Source organism: Engraulis encrasicolus, chromosome 17 (genome assembly GCF_034702125.1).
Source record: "Engraulis encrasicolus isolate BLACKSEA-1 chromosome 17, IST_EnEncr_1.0, whole genome shotgun sequence".
Lineage (NCBI taxonomy): Eukaryota > Metazoa > Chordata > Actinopteri > Clupeiformes > Engraulidae > Engraulis > Engraulis encrasicolus.
In genome coordinates, this window is record NC_085873.1 from 24,680,750 (window position 1) to 24,702,525 (window position 21,776).

The 21,776-nt window shown below is 41.8% G+C and overlaps 1 protein-coding gene across 1 annotated transcript; it reads left to right on the forward strand.

Annotated features, from left to right (window-relative positions):
- The first annotated feature begins 237 nt into the window (after positions 1 to 237).
- LOC134466959 (nectin-2-like) lies at positions 238 to 7,955 on the forward strand. The gene is made up of 8 exons (XM_063220887.1): positions 238 to 271; positions 1,445 to 1,551; positions 2,320 to 2,560; positions 2,651 to 2,704; positions 4,547 to 4,656; positions 5,659 to 5,905; positions 6,721 to 6,771; positions 7,449 to 7,955. Exons 1-7 carry the CDS (start codon positions 238 to 240, stop codon positions 6,744 to 6,746), a joined length of 819 nt encoding a protein of 272 aa, XP_063076957.1. The 3' UTR covers positions 6,747 to 6,771; positions 7,449 to 7,955.
- The last annotated feature ends 13,821 nt before the right edge of the window (positions 7,956 to 21,776 follow it).

The following is a 21,776-nucleotide window of genomic DNA, read 5'->3' on the forward strand; positions in this document are numbered from 1 at the left end:
ATATTTTGTTTATATTTCAGCAGTATGGGGATGTTCTCCTTCATCCTCTCCCTCGTCCTTCTGTCACGTGAGTCATATTAGCCTACATTCAGAACATTCAGAACAAGAATAAAATACTACACTACGAAAAATGCAGAGTTCATTCAACACTTGGAGAGCACTCTGGAACCAAATGCAATCTAGGAGATGTTAAATCAAATTTCTAAGTATTGAAATAACACAGCATTTTTTCTGGGTATGCTTTTTTTCGTCAGCTATGGCTGCCAATCAGGTAGGGCCGGAGCTTTAGGGAGGGCGAGCAGGGCATTTGGGGCACCCTTGCATTGGTGGTGGGGGCCCAATTGTGATCTTGTCAGGTCATAGAGGAGGCCCGATAAGTGTTTTGCCCTAGGACCCTGTGCACAATTGTTCAGCCACTGCAATCAGGGCTGATCGCTGATGACTGATGGGTGTGGCCTCAGCCCAGAACACACCCAGGAGGAGCAGCGGGTCAAAGTCTATGAATGAACTGGTTCATGAACAGAGGCGGAACAATTGTGCATGGGGCCCCTGGGCGAAACACTGAAAAGGCCCCCTGTACACCCTGACAAAGTCATAATAGGGCCCCCGCCACCAATAGGGGAGGGTCCTGGGCCCAGGGGCAAATGCCCTGCTCGCAGCTCCTATAGCTCCGCCCCTGTTCATGAACCATAAAGTCCTTCAGTTCAGCTTCCAAACGCGTGCATGCAGACGCACACACATACATCTATGCACATGGGGGCGCACACACAAACACACACACCACACACATACACACACACACACACGGACACACACACACACACACACTAGAATAGAATAGAGTAGAAAGAAGAGAAAGCCTTTATTGTCATTATACACACAGTTCAACAACTTTTAAAACCTCTCCTTCATATAGCACTTTGTCTAAAATGATAAACAACATACTAATGAAAACTACCAAACTACTATGGTGGCATTGGTGTCGATGTTGATGTGTTGGATGTGATGTCATACAGCAGAGTCCAGTCAGTGGATAACATGTGGATGTCGCATACATGCACGCACGCAGATGTGCGGCACGTGAACAAAAACACACACATAAAAACTTACACACACTGTCCTGTATGTTAAATGTGATTCTGTGTGTGTGTGTGTCTGTGTGTGTGTGTGTGTGTGTGTGTGTGTGTGTGTGTGTGTGTGTGTGTGTGTGTGAGTCTGGCTGTGTGAGTCTGTCTGTGTGAGTCTGTCTGAGTCTCTGTGTGTGTGTGTGTGTGTGTGTGTGTGAGTGTGTGTGTGTGTGTGAGAGTGTGTCGGTGTGTGTGCGTCTGTCTGTGTGAGTGTGTGTGTGTGTGTGTGTGTGTGTGTGTGTGTGTGTGCGCGTGTGTGTGTGAGTCTGTGTGTGTGTGTGTGTGTGTGTGTGTGTGTGTGTGTGTGTGTGTTTTAGTGGCCAGTGGCCAGCATGTGGAGGTTGATCCTGAAGTCCATGCCTCCCCTGGGGACTCTGTGGTCCTGCCTTGCAAAGCCATCGCAGGCGGCACCGAACTAACTCGGGTAGGAACTCTCAGGCATCTGGATTCGTTATGTTTTTTTTTTTTTTTTGGGGGGGGGGGGGGGGGGTTGTGTTGTGTTGTTTTTTGTTAGATAGGCTAGGTTAGTAATGCATGAAAACAGATTATAAGTCCCTCCACACTAACACGCACACATTACATTGCATTACATTGCATTGCCTTTGGTAAACTTTTTTTTAAAGCAAAGAAACTTACAATCAAGGACGTAACATCAATAGCCACAGGAAGTATAGCCTACAGGCCAACAGGTGCAGATGCAAAGTAGGGTTAGGTTCTATGGTATGGTAGAGTGCACACACATATAATACTGTCACATCATGTCAAAGAGTCTGGCCTGGGACTAAGGCAGCTCAAACATCAATGTAGTAGATAGTCATGAAAGAGGAGAATCCAGGGGTGGATTGGGAAGAATTTTCCTACCGGGACAATTTTGCCCTTGGTGGCCCTTTTCGCCCTTTGCCAGCCAGCATCCCTCGTCAATTTTGTGCAAGTTTGAGTCCCCATAGAAAACAATGGTGGAATGCTCAGATTGCAAGGTTCCAACACCAGAGACAGACAAAGCTTTTTTCGTTCATAAAACATCAACACTTTCACCTTGAAGCTTGGTTGAAACTTTGTAACAGAGCTCTGGAATATGACTCCAAACGGTAAAAAGGCCATGTCCCAACTCCCATTACTTTTTAAATGACAGCGTTGTGAAAATCCCAATGCACACTCTTCACTCTAACTCCTTACTCTCTGTTGTTGCCAGGTATCATGGACATATGAGGACGGAGGGGACAGGATTAACATTGCCGTCTTCCATCCCACCTATGGGGCGAGTTTCCCTGATTCCCCCCTCAGGGGCCGCGTGAGCTTCACCCAGGGCACACTGGAGGATTCATCTATTGAGATCAGCAACGTGAAGATGTCTGATGAAGGTCTTTACACATGCGAGTATGCCCACTACCCCAGTGGCAATGTGCAAGGCACCACCAAACTCATTGTACAAGGTGCGTTTGTACATATCTTGGCAAATTTGCAGCCATTGCCGTAATATGTTCACCCCAATACAAAGTACACCTATCTCCTCTTATTTTCAGAGCGTCCCACTTCCCAACCCCCTACAGTGACAGCAGGACTCAGCACCTCAGCAGGTAGGTGTTGGATTTACATTATATATATCGACACACAGCACCCCTACAGGTAGGTATTGGAAGCAGAATACCAGCAGATATACAGTATTAACACAAAGTTACCTTGGTGCCGTTTCAATGTCTAGAGCAGGGGTGTCAAACTCAAATTGACTGAGGGCCAAAATCAAAATCTGGAACGAAGTCGCGGGCCGAACTCAACATTTATTTTTTAAAATGGACTAAAATTGTGTGTACATGCACTTCATATTCATAGTTAAATTTCACACACACTCTTTCCCGTCATATTTGTTAGTTCAAATGTGTCTGCACATCCCGTGACACAACAAATTTCATGTTCAAGTCATGTTACGCTATACATTAAGGTGTATGTGGGCCAACTGTAATAGATATTTGAAATGATCTCGCGGGCCGAATAAAATGGCTCTGCGGGCCAAATTTGGCCCCCGGGCCTGAGTTTGACATCCCTGGTCTAGAGGGCCATGCAGTGTAAAAGCACCAGTGTAAAAGCCCCATGGTTAATTGCTGTGTAAAGCACTATAGTGTGTTTCAGTGTAATAGCACCGTAGTATATTGCTCTGTAAAAGCAAAATACTGGTCCTGTTCCAGTGTCCAGAGTGTTTTGCAGTGCGAAAACCCCATGGTTAATAGTAGTGTAAAAGCCCTGTGATTCATCGTGTAAGACACCATGGTTAATTAAGCAATAAGCCACGAGAGGCCGTGGGTTATGCTCGACTGATAATGGCAAAGGGGAGTGGGGCACGACGCGAAGCGGAGTGCCATAAACGTCCCCTTCCTGTTATCAATAGAGCATAACCCACGAACTCAAGTGGCTTATTGCTTATTTAACACTGTTACACTTAACCGCTGACCAAATTTCTTTAAAAGCGCTTTAATAACAATTAATTTGATCCGCAACAAGTTGAGGAAGTGATTGTGGTTACCCCAGCAACGTTACTCGGCGTGCGTATGTGCGTGCGTGCGTCACGCTGCCAGAAAATACACTTCGCTACAAAAACTCGGCAAGAGGCGATAAACACAGCAGGAATGAAATGTCTTTGCAATCACAGTGATACCCCATCCACAGATGGTGCAAAGATGTGCTCTTCTTGCAGACTCCCTACCCCAACTGCAACATATTCTCATTACCGACGTAGATGGGCTGGGTCTAACTTAGACGTGCATAGAATCTTCAGGTGGAGGGTGTAGGTTTACGCTCCATTGACCACAGCTATCAGCCAATCAGAATCGAGAACCGGACCGCACAGTGTTAGATTTACAAGTAATTGAAGTGTAAAAGCAGTATAGTGTATTGCAGTGTAAAAGCAGTATAGTGTATTGCAGTGTAAAAGCAGTGTCATCTATTGCAATGTGAGCATAGAGAATTGCAGAATAAAGAACTGTAGTGTAAAAACATAGTGTATTGCAATATAATAACACACGTCCCATTCAGTATTACCAAATTAGCGACTTCGTCACAGGATTTAGCGACTTTTTGACATCCCTAGCGACTAAAAACCTCATCTAGCGCCTTTAGCGACTTTTTGGTGCATCTGGCGACTTTTTAAATCGCACATGTTCAGTGTCAAAATCATTGTTTTTCAACATAATTGTGACTCTGCGCCGCCGTCAGAAGCGTTTCCCACGGTTAAGCAGGGCTGCAGATTAGCTCTGATCTCCAAAAAGTAGCCAGCACCGCCCATTTCTACTGTGGACGAAGGCATGTGGGCACGTTTTCTGTAGATCAGCTAGCATACGTAACGTCATGACGTCATCTAGCGACTTATCAGCGAGCCAACAGCGACTTTGACTGATTTTCTTTTGGCAACACTGCTCCCATTGCAGTGTCCAGAGGTCCATGCATGCCGATAGAGATGGAGGTGCAGGCCTTCCCAATGGGCTCCGTCATCCTGCGCTGTAACGTCCTTCAAGCTGAAGCACTCAAGGTCACTCAGGTATATCAAACTATCTACACAAGTTATTATCTTTTAAAATCAGTTCATATGTTGTATCTGTAAGGTAAGATCTACAACTATCTGTCTGTCTGTCTGTCTGTCTGTCTGTCTGTCTGTCTGTCTGTCTGTCTGTCTGTCTGTCTGTCTATCTATCTGTCTATCTATCTATCTATCTATCTATCTATCTATCTATCTATCTATCTATCTATCTATCTATCTATCTATCTATCTGTCTATCTGTCTGAACGATGTACAGTTATTTAAGTACAGGATATTGGTTACAGCCCCTGGAGCAATGTGAGCTCAAGATGAGATAAGCTAGATCAGACAAGAAGATAAGATAGGATAAGATGAGTGAAGATCAGGTGAGCGAGGGACAGGAAAGGGCCAGTATTGTCGTCTTCCACCCCACCTATGGACAACCCCCACACCCCACCCCACCCAATACATACAATGTAATAAGGACCCAGTTCTGGGCCCCCTCTCTCCCTGGGCCCAGGACACCTGACCCATTTCTGCACCCCACATCCCCTCTCGGCTTCCCTGTCTATCGTCTCAGACGTCAGGTGGCATAACAGCAACTAATGAATGAATTAGTAATTGGTGGTTGATTTGCTTCTAGTCCACTGAAAACAAACAAACAAACAATCAGTGTTGCCAGATTGGGCTGCTTAGGATGGCCGTGTGCGGGTAAAAATGGCATTTAGCAGAAAAACCCGCCATTTTTTGCCATAGAAATCAATGAAATTGGGCGGGATTTTGTGCTTCTAGGCGGGTTTGGAGCATTTTTTGGGCTGGAAATCATCGGCCTCATCTGGCAACCCTGAAAACAATACAATAGTGGCACTGGCTGTCGTTGCCCCGCCCAACGTGTGCTACTGCTGAAACGTCACTGACCCATATACCTAACCTCGTCTTTCTGACCAGGGACATGGATGTACAGTAAGATAAGCGTTACGTTTGTATATGTTGTTCTAACTCCCAACCTCTCCTTCCTATCAGGTGACATGGTTATATGAGGCCAAGGGAGGGGAGAGGGCCAGCATTGCCGTCTTCCACCCCACCTTTGGGCAGAGTTTCCCTGACTTCCCTCAGTTCAAGGGTCGGCTGCGTTTCACCCAGGCCACACTGGAAGAGTCGGCCATCGAGATCACCAGCATGGCAAGGTCTGACGAGGGCAAATTCATCTGCCAGTTCAGCACCTACCCCAGTGGGACACTGGAGAGCACCACCACACTCACCATGAGAGGTACTCACTCACACACACACGCGCGTACACACACACACTTGCACAAATGTACACGACGCGCACACTCACGTACACACACACACACACACACGGACATGCACGCACACACACACACGCGCGCACACACACACACAGACGACACAAGCAAGAAATGTAATTTCAAATTCTATGTATGACCAGTGCATGTAAAGAAATTGACAATAAAACCTACTTGACTTGACACACGCACACACACACACAGACCTGGTCACAAATACACACACACCATTGCCTCTGTCAGTACAGCACCTACCTCAATGGCACACTGGAGAGAATCATCATACTTACCATAAGAGGTACACACGCAGGCGCGCACACACACACACACACTACATATGCCAGTACATCACCTACCCACTGGAGGGTAGCATCACGCTGTTCATCTGAGGTCGGTACATACAGCAGTACAGGACCTGTACCCCAGAGGCATACTGGAGAATATCACACTGCTCATCACACACACACACACACACACACACACACACACACACACACACACACACACACACACACACACACACAGACCTGGTCACCCCAGAGTGCAATGAACTGCAATTGATTTGTCTGTGTTCACCCAATCAAAATTAGTTGTATAAATATGTAACTCATCGTCATTATTGGCTTGATTGTTACCATACTATTTTTTTCCTCTCATATGGGGACTAGGTAGCCTGGTTCGCACGAGGCGGTGCATTCCAATGCATTTCAATGCAAGTAATCAGTGTCAATATCCTGACTCCTCTCTGCTGTTTCTCCTCCCACTTTTTTTCTTGTAGCCCCTCCCATTCCCTGTCTCCAATGACAACAGAGCATTAGAGCAACTGCAGGTAGGTATTTCAACAGCATTATTGACATGTAAGTGCAGTACAAAGGCATCAGCAAAAGTACTCACCACAAAGCAAATACAGATACACTGAGGTATGTAGAAAGAGGTGAGGTGACACACAGCCCTGCTACACCACGGATGGCCTTGAATGCCCATGGGGACCCAGGTTTGAATCTGGCTGGCCTCTTCCTCTCTCTTTTCTCTCTCTCTCTCTCTCTCTCTCTCTCTCTCTCTCTCTCTCTCTCTCTCTCTCTCTCTCTCTCTCTCTGTCATAATTTCACTGTCTTGTCAACAAGAAAGGCATAAAAATCCCCAAACATATATAGAAACATAGAAATATATTTAGCCACTGTTGATGTTTAAAGTGATGGTGATACCGCATTTCTGGAAATTAGCTCATTTTGCACCTCCCCTTGAGTTAAATATGTTTCTTTCTTCTGTACTTCCTGTTCCAAGCTAGCCGTTATCATTGAATATTATGGTACCAGCTAGCTGCTATCTGGTACCATACAATTACATGTTATTGGAGGTAGAATTTGTTCAGCCAGAGTCAAGGAACAACTGGGAGAACATGAAACATATAAAATTCACTTGTATAACTCAAGGAGAGGTGTAAAAATTAGGTTATTTTGAGAAATGGAGAAGTATCGACTTAAGAATGTGTGTTCTGTATCGCAGGAAGTCTCTGACTTGAAGAGGTGAATGGAAACGACAACGACTCAACGACAAAGCATCAACTCTGATGCCTTGTTGGCCTTTCAAAAGTTAATCTATGTATACTGTACTGTATGTATGCTGTGATCCCCCCCCCCCCCCCCAAAAAAAAGTCTGTTACGACAGTCAAAAGTCTATGTTATGACCATCGAGTCTACATGATCACAACTAAAGTCTATGTTGTGACAATCAAGTCTATGTTATGACAACCAAAGGTATATGAAAGCCTATGTTATGCACTATCAAATTCTATGTAATGACCATCAAAGGCCTATGTAAAGACAATCAAAGGTCATGCACCACCCACCCATGAAAGTCTATGCTTATCAAGCAATGGACGTGAATGCTATGCTATGGAGTCTCATACTGTAATATGTCTTTGTGGCTGCAGTGACCTCAGCCTAGCCACTAATCATTTTCTAGTGCTAACTACTGTATTGTAGAATTATGTACCAGAAATAAACACTGATAGCAGGCCATATATATGTTTCTTGGCTTTTATTTTGACACAGGACTCACATTTTCTGTGAGTAGGCCGAGCCATACTAACCTGACTCTCGCGCAGATGGATTGTCATCCATCTGGAATTTTGGTGGTAACCTTGCTGTTCTAGCTCGAACGTGATTGGAGAAATTAGGTAAGAGTGACGTACTACTTCAACCAATCACATCGAAACGGGCCGTGACGTAATTTTCAGCGACGCGAGATATAGAAGCCACAACAGAGCAGTTAGCATGTTGACAGTAGTCCCAGCCCAGCTAGCATGTGTATAGTGGATCATTGTTGGCGTTTGAACAAGCCGCCTGTGGTATGCCACCTGTGTCCGACATCGGACCACTGACGGTTACAAAACACACAAGGCATCGGTGGATTTTGGTTGGCAATCCGACATAGTGCACGAGTACTCTGCAGGGTCCAAACAGCGGCATGCTACCTGACAAGCCACCTACGTGAGAGCCAGGTTACATGCTACCAGCCCCTAGCACCAAGGAGGACCGGCTACTCATTTGGTGCCAGCATCGTTTGCATCAGATAAATCACAACAAAGATATGGTAAGTTAGATGTCTTGAAATGGCTATATTTTCTTTTAGTGAACACATCACGGGCATGGGTTTGTCCGTTTCTGACGGGGTGATAAATATTGCAGACAAAATGGACGTCTGCTTGCCTGCACAACCAATGTGACATATATTGATGAATAAAACTTAGTCAAGTATGTGTATTTCGCTGAAAATGATTGACCAGCGATAAAATGTTATTCAGACAAAATTGCCAGCCATATGAAAACAATGCAGCCTCAACAGCATGCAGTTGCTACTAGCATTATTGGTTGTGTTCTGGTCACCGTTAGGCATGCCAATTTACCTATGATAATACAGTAAATCGTTTACAGTCCCATACGTTTTGTATATCCTACCATGAGAGAAATATACACCAGGATTGCATTAACTACTCCCGGTGTGCACGATTAACTTCGGGTCTGATTAACTTGGATGGCATAAAGAGCTGTTCACGTCAGACGAGACAGGATGGGGCGTCTTAAGTTCTATTATACACTTTGGAAACTGCATTACGGTTCGACGAGAGGACCATGCCGTCGCACTTTTGCCGTTGTTATTGTGCGCGATTGTATTCTCAAACACTTCAGCTGTGGTCAATTCAAATAGTCGATTCGTGAGTGTGCTAAGCACTTCGATAAGTTGTAGGTGACCATCCCTAGTTGATCGGACGACCCAAAGTTAATCGTGCTCAACGTCATAAGCTGGGACACACACACAGTGCCATTGTTAATTGATCAATGGTGATGTTTTTTCTCTCTCTCGCTCTCTCCATTATTAGGTGACCCAAGACCCACGGTTATATAAGGTATGTCTGATTTATTACATCCATTGCTAGGTCAAAGGCAAAGAGTACATTACTGAAGCAAGCAAAGCCGTATTGTTAAGGGGTGTAAAACCCATTTGTGTAAACAATTAGTTTTTTTCATCAGGGTGGGGATGTGAAATGACTGAGAACCTATTATCAAGGTAAATAGGACCCTTGCTGACCTCACCTGTACCTGTGGCCTCGGAAGGTATCCAATGTTACAGGTTTGAATTCTTAAGAGTAACTGAAAAGTATATGTGCTGTCCTGCACCACTATCCACCTAAACCTACATTAATTTCTCAAGAGACTGTACTCCTCATAACATTACAGTTGACAGACGCTTTTGATCAAAGTGATGTACAAGGGCAGTAATGCAACATGTGGGTGGAAAATACTCTGTACACAGAGTAAGTAGCATACCCTGTTGTTAATGAACTTTAAGTCACCTAGAAATATTTTAAAATGTGTTGCAATCAATTCCCGTGTTGTTTTTGTTCAAAACCTTGTATGTAGCCACAATTGTCACACATAACCTTCTGAAATGTTTGTCTAATATACTTCTATACTTCCTTTGTCTGTGTCTGACGCCAGGAGGTGTATGAAGAAACGACAGCATAGAGGACCCAGCACATCCCCTCACAGATTCCATGCCTTTCAAAATATTAGAACAAGATTTCAAGGCATTTTCCTTAAAGAACTTGCAACATTTCAGGAGTGCGTCACCATTTGGGTTTTCATTTTGTACAATACATCACCTAACACCAAGAACGCTACATTTTGTAAGCTATGTTTCTTGCATTGCCAGTAACCAATATTTAAAAGAAAAAAATGTGTATATATAAATTGATATCTTATGTCATTATTTACACTTTCATTACTGTACATTGAAAACAATTAGACAGTGTTTTCTTTTCACAATAAAATTGTATTTACATATGTTCCAATTACTTGTGTACACCATTATTTACACCATTTGTTCAATATTCGGTTCGATATTGTGACAAGATTCCACTTCTTTGTTCCTAATGGATGATGGTTAGATTCTGAACTAATGCTGTGTTACATGTTCCATTATGTCTATGAATCTGTCATTAGGGAGAGTCAGTCACAAAAAGCCTCGCTCACAACCAGTAGCATGAAGTACCTTAAAACCATAGGTTGTTTTGTAACTGATGTCAAATGTAAGGACTGTTGTTGACTGCTGCCTCATTAGGCTTTGTCCCAAACCCAGAGCAGACAGTCTCGTTAATGAAAGTGGCACATCTGGTATTTAAGTACACATGTTCTGTACAGCTGTCAGCAGACCATGATAACATTTCCAACTCTTCAGTAATGTCTAGATCTTGGTGGAGTAGTGTAGTAGATTCTATACACATGTGGTTGTACAGGCGCATTTTGAAACAGGCTCAACACAGAAGACCAAAGAAATGGAATTGTGGTAGGTGCAACACGTATGACCTGGCTGGCTCCAAACTTGTGGTGCGCATGCTCTGTGCCAGCCATTACTGAACTCACTGTCTTGTCTACCTAGAGTGTTCATTTGATGGTTTACAACAGTACAAGTGAGGGAAGAGCCTAATTCAATTTCCACTGTACATGTGTAGCAGCTGGATGACCCGGTCTGTGATGACAATCCCAGCAGACGCTGCCAACTCCATGACTTGCCTACCTGAAAACAACACACAATGTTAAAATAGAATCGGCAAACAAGGCAACTGTAATTCTAAATACTCTATAGGCCTAGTATCTGCATTTTAATTCATACCTATTTAAGGCTAAGACCTGAACAGCAGTAGGCTACTATTACTTAGTTTTAAATTTACTGCTGACCGAAAGGGAGACTTGGGGTTGCCAGTAGCTGGTGAGTGACAGGCCTCACCCTGTTTTTATTCCAGTACCCTCTTGTGTAAATTCTGTTTCCACACGAAGTAGGTCTCTTCTTAACCATGCAAAATCTGTGATTACTTTAGTCTTTACCATCGAAACAGGTTAACAACTAGGGCAGAAAGTGAAAAGGGGAAGCCCACAGACCTATACCAATATGTATAGGTCTGTGGGGAAGCCATCCTGGTGAGTTTGAAGTCAGAATGTCGTCGTGAAATAAACATTCCATCTCTCACATGCTGACGTTTTGGGACATGCTGCATTGGCAGCGATCACGGGGATAGTACATTTAATTTAACACGAACTTTATAGCATAAACAAATTTGTCTGAATGCGACATCTTGGCATACTATTATGATCAACAGCACTCAGTCACCATAGCATGCGAGGTCTGGAAATGAGGCTTGTACAATATTGAATTACCGGCACTATGGGGGCATTCACAGTTGTAGCCTACCATGTCAGTCATTGTTTCACACACATCAAAAACACGTTAGAAACAACCAAGAGGTTTTCACTCACCATTTATATGTGGCATGGACCTCTCGACTAAAATCCCCTGTTTACAAGTTGGTCTTGTAAACAGTTGAAGACTGAACATCGCTGCGCTCTGCTCATTCTCCTTCAGTGGATCATTGGAAGAAGAGCGAGAACGTTCTTGCCACCAACTAATTCCTTGTTTTCTGTTCCTCTCTCAAAGAATGAATGTTTGGTAGTTTTGATAACACTTGAAATCGCGGAGTTCATACAGTATGCAGGCCGCCGTTGTTGTGCTAGCCACACTGACTGAGGGGTGTGCTAGCAGCACTACAGTGATGTCGCGCAAGATGCTACGTCATACCCGTCAACGCCTCACTCCACGATGATTGACATTGACATTGTCCAATGGTCGGGGCACGTTTATTTTCTACTCGAGGACTTCGGGCTCGACAAGGCTGAACCAGACCCCTGTGCGAGCTCACGAAGTGTAACGAAGATGCACGAAGCACTAGGGGTCTCGCGAGAGCCAGGCTAGAGCCATGCTGCCATTCTTTACTGGTAGGCCTACGTGTGTGTGTGTGTGTGTGTGTGCACTTGCCAGGCTCTATTGCAGGGGTGTCAAACATACGGCCTGCGGGCCGCATCCGGCCTGCCAGAGAGTTCCATCCGGCCCGGATGTAAAAAAATTTTTTTTTTTTACATTTTTAATTTTTTTTTTTAATGAAATAACCGAAATGCGCAATTACGGCCCTCGGTGCAAAATCGAGACCTGCATGACATTAACCCAATGGTCCCTCTGTTACACTGTATATATGTAGTAAAGTGCAGATCACACTTCTATTATAAATAGTGAATTTGTACTGTAACAGGCATTTGATAAAGCTCATATATTATAGACCTCATATACAGAGATAAAATGTTAATACTTCTTATTCGTATTGTATTGGTATTGGTTGTAATTAAATAATAAATATAATTGGATTTGTATTGGTTCCTATTAAGCTCAAACTGGAAACAGGATGTTAGAATGCGTGAAAATGCTGGAAATTACATATAAGAAATACAAAATGTTCTGGGGGAAAACCCCCAGACCCCCTGCCAAAATGAACTGTCCCATATTTAATTAATTGACGGTTGGCAATGAATGAATGAAGTCAAGGAAATTTTGCATAGGATTATCAGTATTGCATTGCTTTCTACATATTCAACACACTTAAAACGTGATAGTACTGAACACTAATCCTCTGCTTTACGTTTTTTTTTGTTTTTTTGCGATGATGTTACTAATGCGGCCCGCTTGAGGTCCACATGGGTTGTATGCGGCCCCCGGACCAAAATGAGTTTGACACCCCTGCTCTATTGCAAGGCCTCCAGTGAGCAGAACATTTCCCTATCGTACAGTAAAATAAATGTATTTAGGACTAGTTACTTATGGAAACCTTCACACACAGCGCAGAACAAAGAAAGTACTATGCACACTTTCTCTGCTCCATTATCACTCAGACACACATTTATCCTTTATTTACCACATACTGTGTATGTGCCTCACACATCTACATACATGGTCATAGTGGTAAATTTAGCTGATTGCATGCATGTTCAAGTGCCTTCACAACTACCGAAACCACATCAGCATTTCCTCTTGACACATTAAAGTTAGCAAGGCTTTGGCCTATATATCTTCCCTTACAAATCAGCCGTGTCTGTGAACAGAACGTACTCACTTAACTTACTCAGTGCTAAATGATACGATTATCTTGAGGATTTACCACACAGTAACAGTGTGTATCCTTCAGCCTGAAGATGTTCCTCTCCACCCTCCTTCTCCTAGTGTCAGGTGAGTGGTGGGGCTGCTGTGGCCTATTGGGGAGCCCTTTCATGCAGACAAGGTCGCCAGCGATGACAGAATGTCGTTTGAAAAAAAAAAAAAACAAGAAATTAGCCAAATAATAGAGGAAACTGTTGTATACACCGGTGTAAAATTATGGTCTACAAACTAGTAAAGTTACAATATCATCTCGCCTGTTGAACACTGTCATGAATTTACTATTTAATGAAATTCTCAAAATATTATGTCCTTGACAGTTTTGACAATTATGTAGACTATTTTGCATAAGATGACTTCCACAATGAAATCATGATGACAGTTTTTGGAGAGAACCATCATTAGACTATTCCATTCAGATAGGCAAGATCAATTTATTTGGAAAATGTGCTAAATGTATGCTAATGTTAATGTATGTTAATTGTACATAGCCATTTGTACAGATGTAGGCCTACTAAACATTTGAAACATGTACAAAGCATTTGAGATTTGATGAAAGCAATGAGAAATGCCATTCTCTTGAGGAAAATTGCAAGTTGTTTTAGTGATTTGTCCATGTTGTTTTGAGAATGTCATCTCTGTTCCAAGAAATCAGCCAAACCAATGGAGAAAAACTGTAAGACATGCTCATTACCAACCATTATGGTAAGAATCAATCAATCAATTAAAATTACTTATTTAGCACATTATGATGTATACAGAAGTGTCATTCAATGTGCTAAAGAGAGGAGAAAGAGAAAAGAGAAGAAAACAAAACTGTATTGCGTTATAGATAGTAGATAATTAACTATCACTAAAGGCATATGAGAATACTGTTTCTAATTTCTTATTAAAGCAAGATACTGTTGGGGCAGTTCTAATTTGGACAGGAAATTGGTTCCACCATTTTCAGCATAATGACTAAATACCACGTCAGCCTGTCTAGACTTGACCCTATAGCACAACCAGTGGAGGAGATTCTGAAGACCTACAGTACAGTAAGACATCTATTAGGATGATATTGCTCAAACATACAATATAGGCTACAGTATTTAGGGCCTATGCCATTTAGTGACTTACAAAACAGAAGAGTTTTAAACTCAATTCAAAATCTCACTGGAAGCCAGTGCAATGATCAAAGTACTGGATGTGGTCTCTTTTCTTTGTTGTAGTTAGACTAAGGTTATGACATAGGCTCTGCATGAAAGTGTTATTACCTCTGCCACGGAGGTTGTGATCGCCTGGGTTTGTGTGCTGTGTGTGTTTGTCCCCTGGACCTTGTGTGTTCGCGTGCTATTTCACAGCCTGCCACAAGGTGGCCCGCTGTGAGCACTGAGCACCAGCGAATATTCCGCAACCAGTGTGCCTGTGGGCCGCGGTGAGCACTTAGCACCAACAAATATTCGGGTGTGTCTGCAAGTGCATTTCACCTAAAAAGTTGCTCATCAGCAGGCTTTTCATACAATCCCGTCAAATTAACTACTGCCAAAAATGTGGAATTTGTGGATGCCTATATCCTCGTAGGCAAAAAAAATAGGCCTAACTGTGTGGTTGTAATTATAGCCTAAAATAGACAGATGTAATTTGGTTCCCACTTGACTGTTTAATTCTCTGAACACACTAATGTAGGCTATAAACCTGCATAAATGACACCAAATCATGACACAAATATCTCCAAAGGGAACTTCCTTGGCGGAGGTCTGCACACGCTGGGTGCATTTCTAGTTAAGGTATATAACTGTTCAGATCCAGGGAATGTAACTACATACAGTAACTAATGCACTCTCAGTCACTTTTGCATAAAATGTCACCTCAATGCAATGTAATGTAATGTAGATGATAGTTAACATGTTAGTTCAGTGGTGTCATTAGGACCTTGGACGAATGGGTCATAAAGATTCATTATTATAATTTATAAGATGATAACATCTTCCTTAGACAAGTCAGCATACCTTGCAAACTGTATGAATGATAATGTGCCTTGCCTTTTAGATGTATATACAGGTACTGTACATGTTTTTTGTATTGGATAAAAGTCCTTTTTTCTCTGCTTTCTTTCCTCATCATCAGCTGTGTGCTGGGGAAGCTGTGTTGATGAAACTCTGAAGCTTTCTGTTGGAGAAAGTGTGAACATCAGGTGTGAATATTCTGAAGGCACTGATCCTGACTCAGTGTTCCTGACAAATATCACCACTAGTGAGTCTGTCACAGTCATTGAGTCAACTCAAGAAAGGAAGACCAGAGGAAGATTCTCACTGTATCATGACAGACTAAGCAAATACTTCACTATGACCATACACAATCTAACCTCAGAGGATGCCGGGACATACACATGTGGAACAGCTACACACGTTGATCTAGATGATAGTGATATAAGAACAGTTTACCTGGTAGTGGAACAGGGTGAGTTCATGATTATAAATATACAGAAGAATTACTGTCCCTTCCCCTTCTAACTATTTATTCTGTTCTTAACTGTAGAGAGGGGTTACTCTATTCCACTCCACCCCCTTTCCTTCACACTTATTATTCTGATTCTTCTCTTTGTGGAACAGATGATGAGGATGTTGATGATGATGGTAATGGTGACAACAATGATGAGGATGATGGTGTTGTTACGTTGATATTAATTGATTTCTTCCATGTCTCTTGGCCTCAGCCACCCCTGAGCATCCCCTGACATCAACCGCCACAGCAGCACTCAGCACCCCTACAGGTAGGTGTAGGAACTCCATCATATCAACACACTCATACAGTATCTCAATCTCAATTTAAAGTTTTTATTCAACATCTTGCAAAAGAAAAAGAAGATGCTCTACCATTTGCAATGAGGATATTGACTGGGAGGAAAAGCCCTCCACAAAAAGCTGCCCTGCAGTGCTTGACAGCGAGATCGGAGTCTGGAGGAGCATTCATTTTCACTTAAAATTAGCACACACTAAAACTGCCAGATGTATCATATTGTGGTGTAAGACCTATACAGGTGTTCTCTACTGTATATCAGTCATCATGTCATCAGTATATCATGTCAGCCTCTAGCCAGCAAGGCCACTGACAACCCCCCCCATCCCCCACCACCATATCTGCGACTGAACATTCCACCTGCACTACTATACTTGTGACTGAACTTTCAACCTGCACTAACTCAAAACATGCACACACACACACACACACACACACACACACACACACACACACACACACACACACACACACACACACACACACACACACACACACACACACACACACACACACACACACACACAAGCACACTGCACTTTCTGCACTAAACCCAAACATAAACACACTGACACACACTGACACACACACACACACAGACACACGAACACACACACAGACGCACACCGCACCTTCTACCTGCACTAAACACACACACACACACACAACTCATACTCACACACACACACACACACACACACACCACACACACACACACACACACACACACACACACACACACACACACACAAACACACACACACACACACACACACACACACACACACACACTGCTGCTGGTGTACTTGACAGACCTTTTTAATATTTATTTTTCTTCAAAATGCTACTATTACCATGCCAGAACGCTATAAAGGACTTTTTTAGGAAAAGCACAAAAGCACAACAATACCTCTTAATGTATGTCCTCTACAAGTCTTCTGTTGTCCAGTCTTGCACTTTAAATGTCTGTATGAGCACTGTCTATGTCCATACTGTCTTAAGTCCATGTATAAGTACTGTCTATGTCTATACTGTCTATGTCCTTACCTAGATTAGTCTATGTCTGTATGGGAAAGCAAGAAATGTAATTTCAAATTCTTTGTATGACCAGTGCATGTAAAGAAATTGACAATAAAACCTACTTGACTTGACTTGACTTGACTTGACTATATGTGCAGTAGAAATTGCATTGAGTTTTCTTTCAAATTAACCCAATAAAACTAATTATGTCTTGTATGACACCATGATAATTCTACTGCGTTCTCACAGCTCCTCCGGCATCAGAGGATGGGACATTTACAGGAGCCTCCACATCAACAGTCACCCCCTCTGCAGCACATTGCGCCTCTACAGGTAGGTTTAGGAGCTACATCATATCAGAACACAGCACCCCTGCAGGTGGGTGGAGAAATAACATTGAACAGTATCAGCGTGCCGTGCGGCACCCCTGCATGTAGGTTTAGGAGCACAGCATCTCCTGCTGGTAGGTGCAGGAACTACATTTATGTAACCAGAGACGTTCTACTGTATTAGTTAGAACTAATGAAATATTTAATATAACCACACGGGGTAACACTTCCAAATAAGGGGCCATAATTATCAGTAAAGTAGTTACAACCTAATACTTAAGTAAGGGTTAATAATCATTACTTAATGCCACATTAGACACATATTTATTATTATTAATGCATATGTTTAACATTAGTAAGCAGTTACTTAACTATTAGATAACTATTACCTTGTGTTACAAGTTAATAGACTATTATTATTTATCTAATAGATAAGTAAGGGCACAGTTAATAGTTAAGTAGCTATCAGGTCATACTTAACTAAGGACCAAAATTAACACTTACTTAATACAAAAGTAAGGCATAACTAATGGTTAATTAATACTTAAATATTGAGTTTTGGGACCCTTATATTAGAGTTGGCTGAGGATAACTAATGGTTAATTAATAGATAGATATTGTTGTTTGGGACCCTTATATTAGAGTTGGCTGCGGATAACTAATGGTTAATTAATCGATAGATATTGGTGTTTGGGACCCTTATAATAGAGTTGGCTGAGCATACCTAATAGTTAATTAATTAATCTACTGTGACATCTAGTTTTCACTCGTTCAACTCACTGTAATAGTTGCAACAGGAGCCATTATATAGCAAGGATTGGACATACACTTCTCAATGATGGTGGGGTGATGAGATGTATTTTTTTCATGTACCATTTATTCATTTTAATGGTAAAAACCCTACAATAAATGCAGAACATTATGAAGAGTAATAGTTTTGAAGCAAAACTAAACCATTCCTTTGTGATAATTAAGTTAATGTTTGAGAATATTAGCTCCAAGAAGTGCAGTGCATGATGGGTACGCAATCTACAGACAACAATATTTCGGTATTATTTAATCATTAGATTAGGTACAGTTAATAGTTAAGTAGCTATTAGGTCATACTTACCTAAGGACCTTAATTAACACTTACTTAATACAAAAGCAAGGCTTATCTAATGATTAAATAATACCGAAATATTGTTGTCTGTAGATTGAGTACCCATCATGCACTGCACTTCTTGGAGCTAATATTCTCAAACATTAACCTAATTATCACAGAGGAATGGTTTAGTCTCGCTTCAAAACTATTACTCTTCATAATGTTCTGCATTTATTGCAGGGTTTTTACCATTAAAACTAATAAGTGGTACATGAAAAAAATTACATCTCATCACCTCACCATCATTGAGAAGTGTACGTCTAATCCTTGCTATATAATGGCTCCTGTTGCCACTAATACAGTGATTTGAACGACTGAAAACTAGATGTCACAGTAGATTAATTAATTAACTATTAGGTATGCTCAGCCAACTCTATTATAAGGGTCCCAAACACCAATATCTATCGATTAATTAACCATTAGTTATCCACAGCCAACTCTAATATAAGGGTCCCAAACAACAATATCTATCTATTAATTAACCATTAGTTATCCTCAGCCAACTCTAATATAAGGGTCCCAAAACCCAATATTTAAGTATTAATTAACCATTAGTTATGCCTTACTTTTGTATTAAGTAAGTGTTACTGTAGTTTTGGTCCTTAGTTAAGTATGACCTGATAGCTACTTAACTATTAACTGTGCCCTTACTTATCTATTAGTTAAATAATAATATGCTATTAACTTGTAACACAATGTAATAGTTATCTAATAGTTAAGTAACTGCTTACTAATGTTCAACATATGCATTAATAACAATTAATATGTGTCTAATGTGGCATTAAGTAATGATTATTAACCCTTACTTAAGTATTAGGTTGTAGCTACTTTACTGTTAATTATGGCCCCTTATTTGGAAGTGTTACCCCACACGGCACCCCTACAGGTAGGTGTAGGAATTACATCATATCAACACCTGTCCTGTTTGTCTTGTGATGTACGGCCAGTAAATTACTTATCAGTTCCTGCAAATATTCTACATACGTATAATGCAACAGGACTGGGATGACTATAATGTGTGTGCGTGCGTGCGTGCGTGCGTGCGTGCGTGCGTGTTTGTGTGTGTATGTGTATGTGCGTGTGTGTGTGTGTGTGTGTGTATGTGTATCCCCTACAGGAAATCTGACGTTTATGTTTGTGAGGCTGGTAGCTGCTGGACTGTGCTTTGGCCTGCTGCACTTAGTCACATTCATTCTCATGGCAAACAGACGGAAGAGAGGACAAGGTAAGTGTGTGTGTGTGTGTGTGTGTGTGTGTGTGTGTGTGTGTGTGTGTGTGTGTGTGTGTGTGTGTGTGTGTGTGTGTGTGTGTGTGTGTAATTTCTAGTAATTGATTACCAATTGTTATCAAATTTAAGGAATTTCCCTCAAATTAATGAATTATACTTGTGCTATTTCTGCAGTGCCACCTGTAAAACGCCGGAGGAATTACAGGGACACTGAAGAGGTAAATTAAGTGCCCAACATCTCCCTGTGTGTGTGTGTGTGCGTGCGTGCGTGCGTGCGTGTGTGCGTGCGTGCGTGCGTGCGTGCGTGTGTCAGACTTACGAAATTCCCCTTGAAATTCACAGTAATTCATTGAAATACACAGTAATTTCATAATATGAACACTGGGTGGAGGTGTTCTACGTACTCTCAATGGAAGGTTATGTTTTGCCCGCCGTGTATTTATTTATTATTTATTTATTTATTTATTTGTGATTATGTTTGTTTGTTTGTTTGTTTGTACTTCGTATAACTCAGTCAGAACTAAGGGTGGGCGATACATATCGTCTGCGAAGTTATCGTGAATGTTGTTTTGACGATGAGTAATTTTGCAATATCGAGATATTTTTATGAAGTCGCTAAACTCAACAAAGCGCTGTGACAGGACTCCTCCAGACAGCGACAACAGCCAAGCCTTTGAGCCAATAGTAATGTTGTTGTGAACTGGAGAATAAGTCTGTGAACCAATGAGCTGAGGGGGCGGGCTGCAGCGTTTTCAGCAGACGGAGAGAGAGAGGTCTCGTGTCACTCGTGCAGCTTTCTGCTGCTGGGCAGTGAAGGAGAGTTGATGTTATCCAAATGGTGGATTTACATGAGGAATTCAACCATTAAACCAGCCATTGCATGATGCTGAGGGCGTTTTGGAACTATGTGCTTTAATCAGCAACTGTCTGTGATTATGGAAAGCCAAATAGTTAGAAAGAGAAATAGCTTTGTCTCTGGTATGGGAAATCGCGTTAGCATGCTAGTTAGCGAACTAAGCTAAGCAATGTTGTTCTCTACAACTACATTGGCTGTTACTCACTACTCAAACACCCACCTGCATGTATAGATATCATAACTGCTTAGGTGGACAAGTAATGTTAAGTTAGACTCGCGCAGTGAGTTAAATTACAATGTGTGAAATCCAACACATGCAATTTGCAGCTGCCATAGTTAGGTTCTGATTCCTATCTACAAATGCACTGTTTCCAGTCAAAAATGACTGTCCTCTAACAGAATCATTAGCAATACATCATAAACCTATTTTTTATTTACATGGATATGTTTTCATTACATGGATATGTTTTCATGACAAGTGATGAAGTATTACTTTACAGTCCAGCATATGCATATTATTAAATTCAAAAAGTGAAAGCTCTTCAGCACAGCATTATCGTCAAATTATCGTTATCGTGAAAATTCTAAAAATTATCGAGATAACTTTTTTTGCCCATATCGCCCACCCCTAGTGAGAACTGGGCCGATTTTTATGAAATTTAGTGGGATGATTGGTCATGACCCAAGGAACAATCGATTAGTTTTTGGGAGTGATTGGTTTAAAGGTCAAAGGTCAAGGTCAAAATGTTTGTTTGTACTTCGTATAACTCAGAACTGAGCCGATTTTTATGAAATTTAGTGGGATGATTGGTCATGACCCAAGGAACAATCGATTAGTTTTTGGGAGTGATTGGATCAAAGGTCAAAGGTCAAGGTCACGAAAAGGTCAAAAACGTAAATTGAGCCGATTTTTATGAAATTTAGTGGGATGATTGGT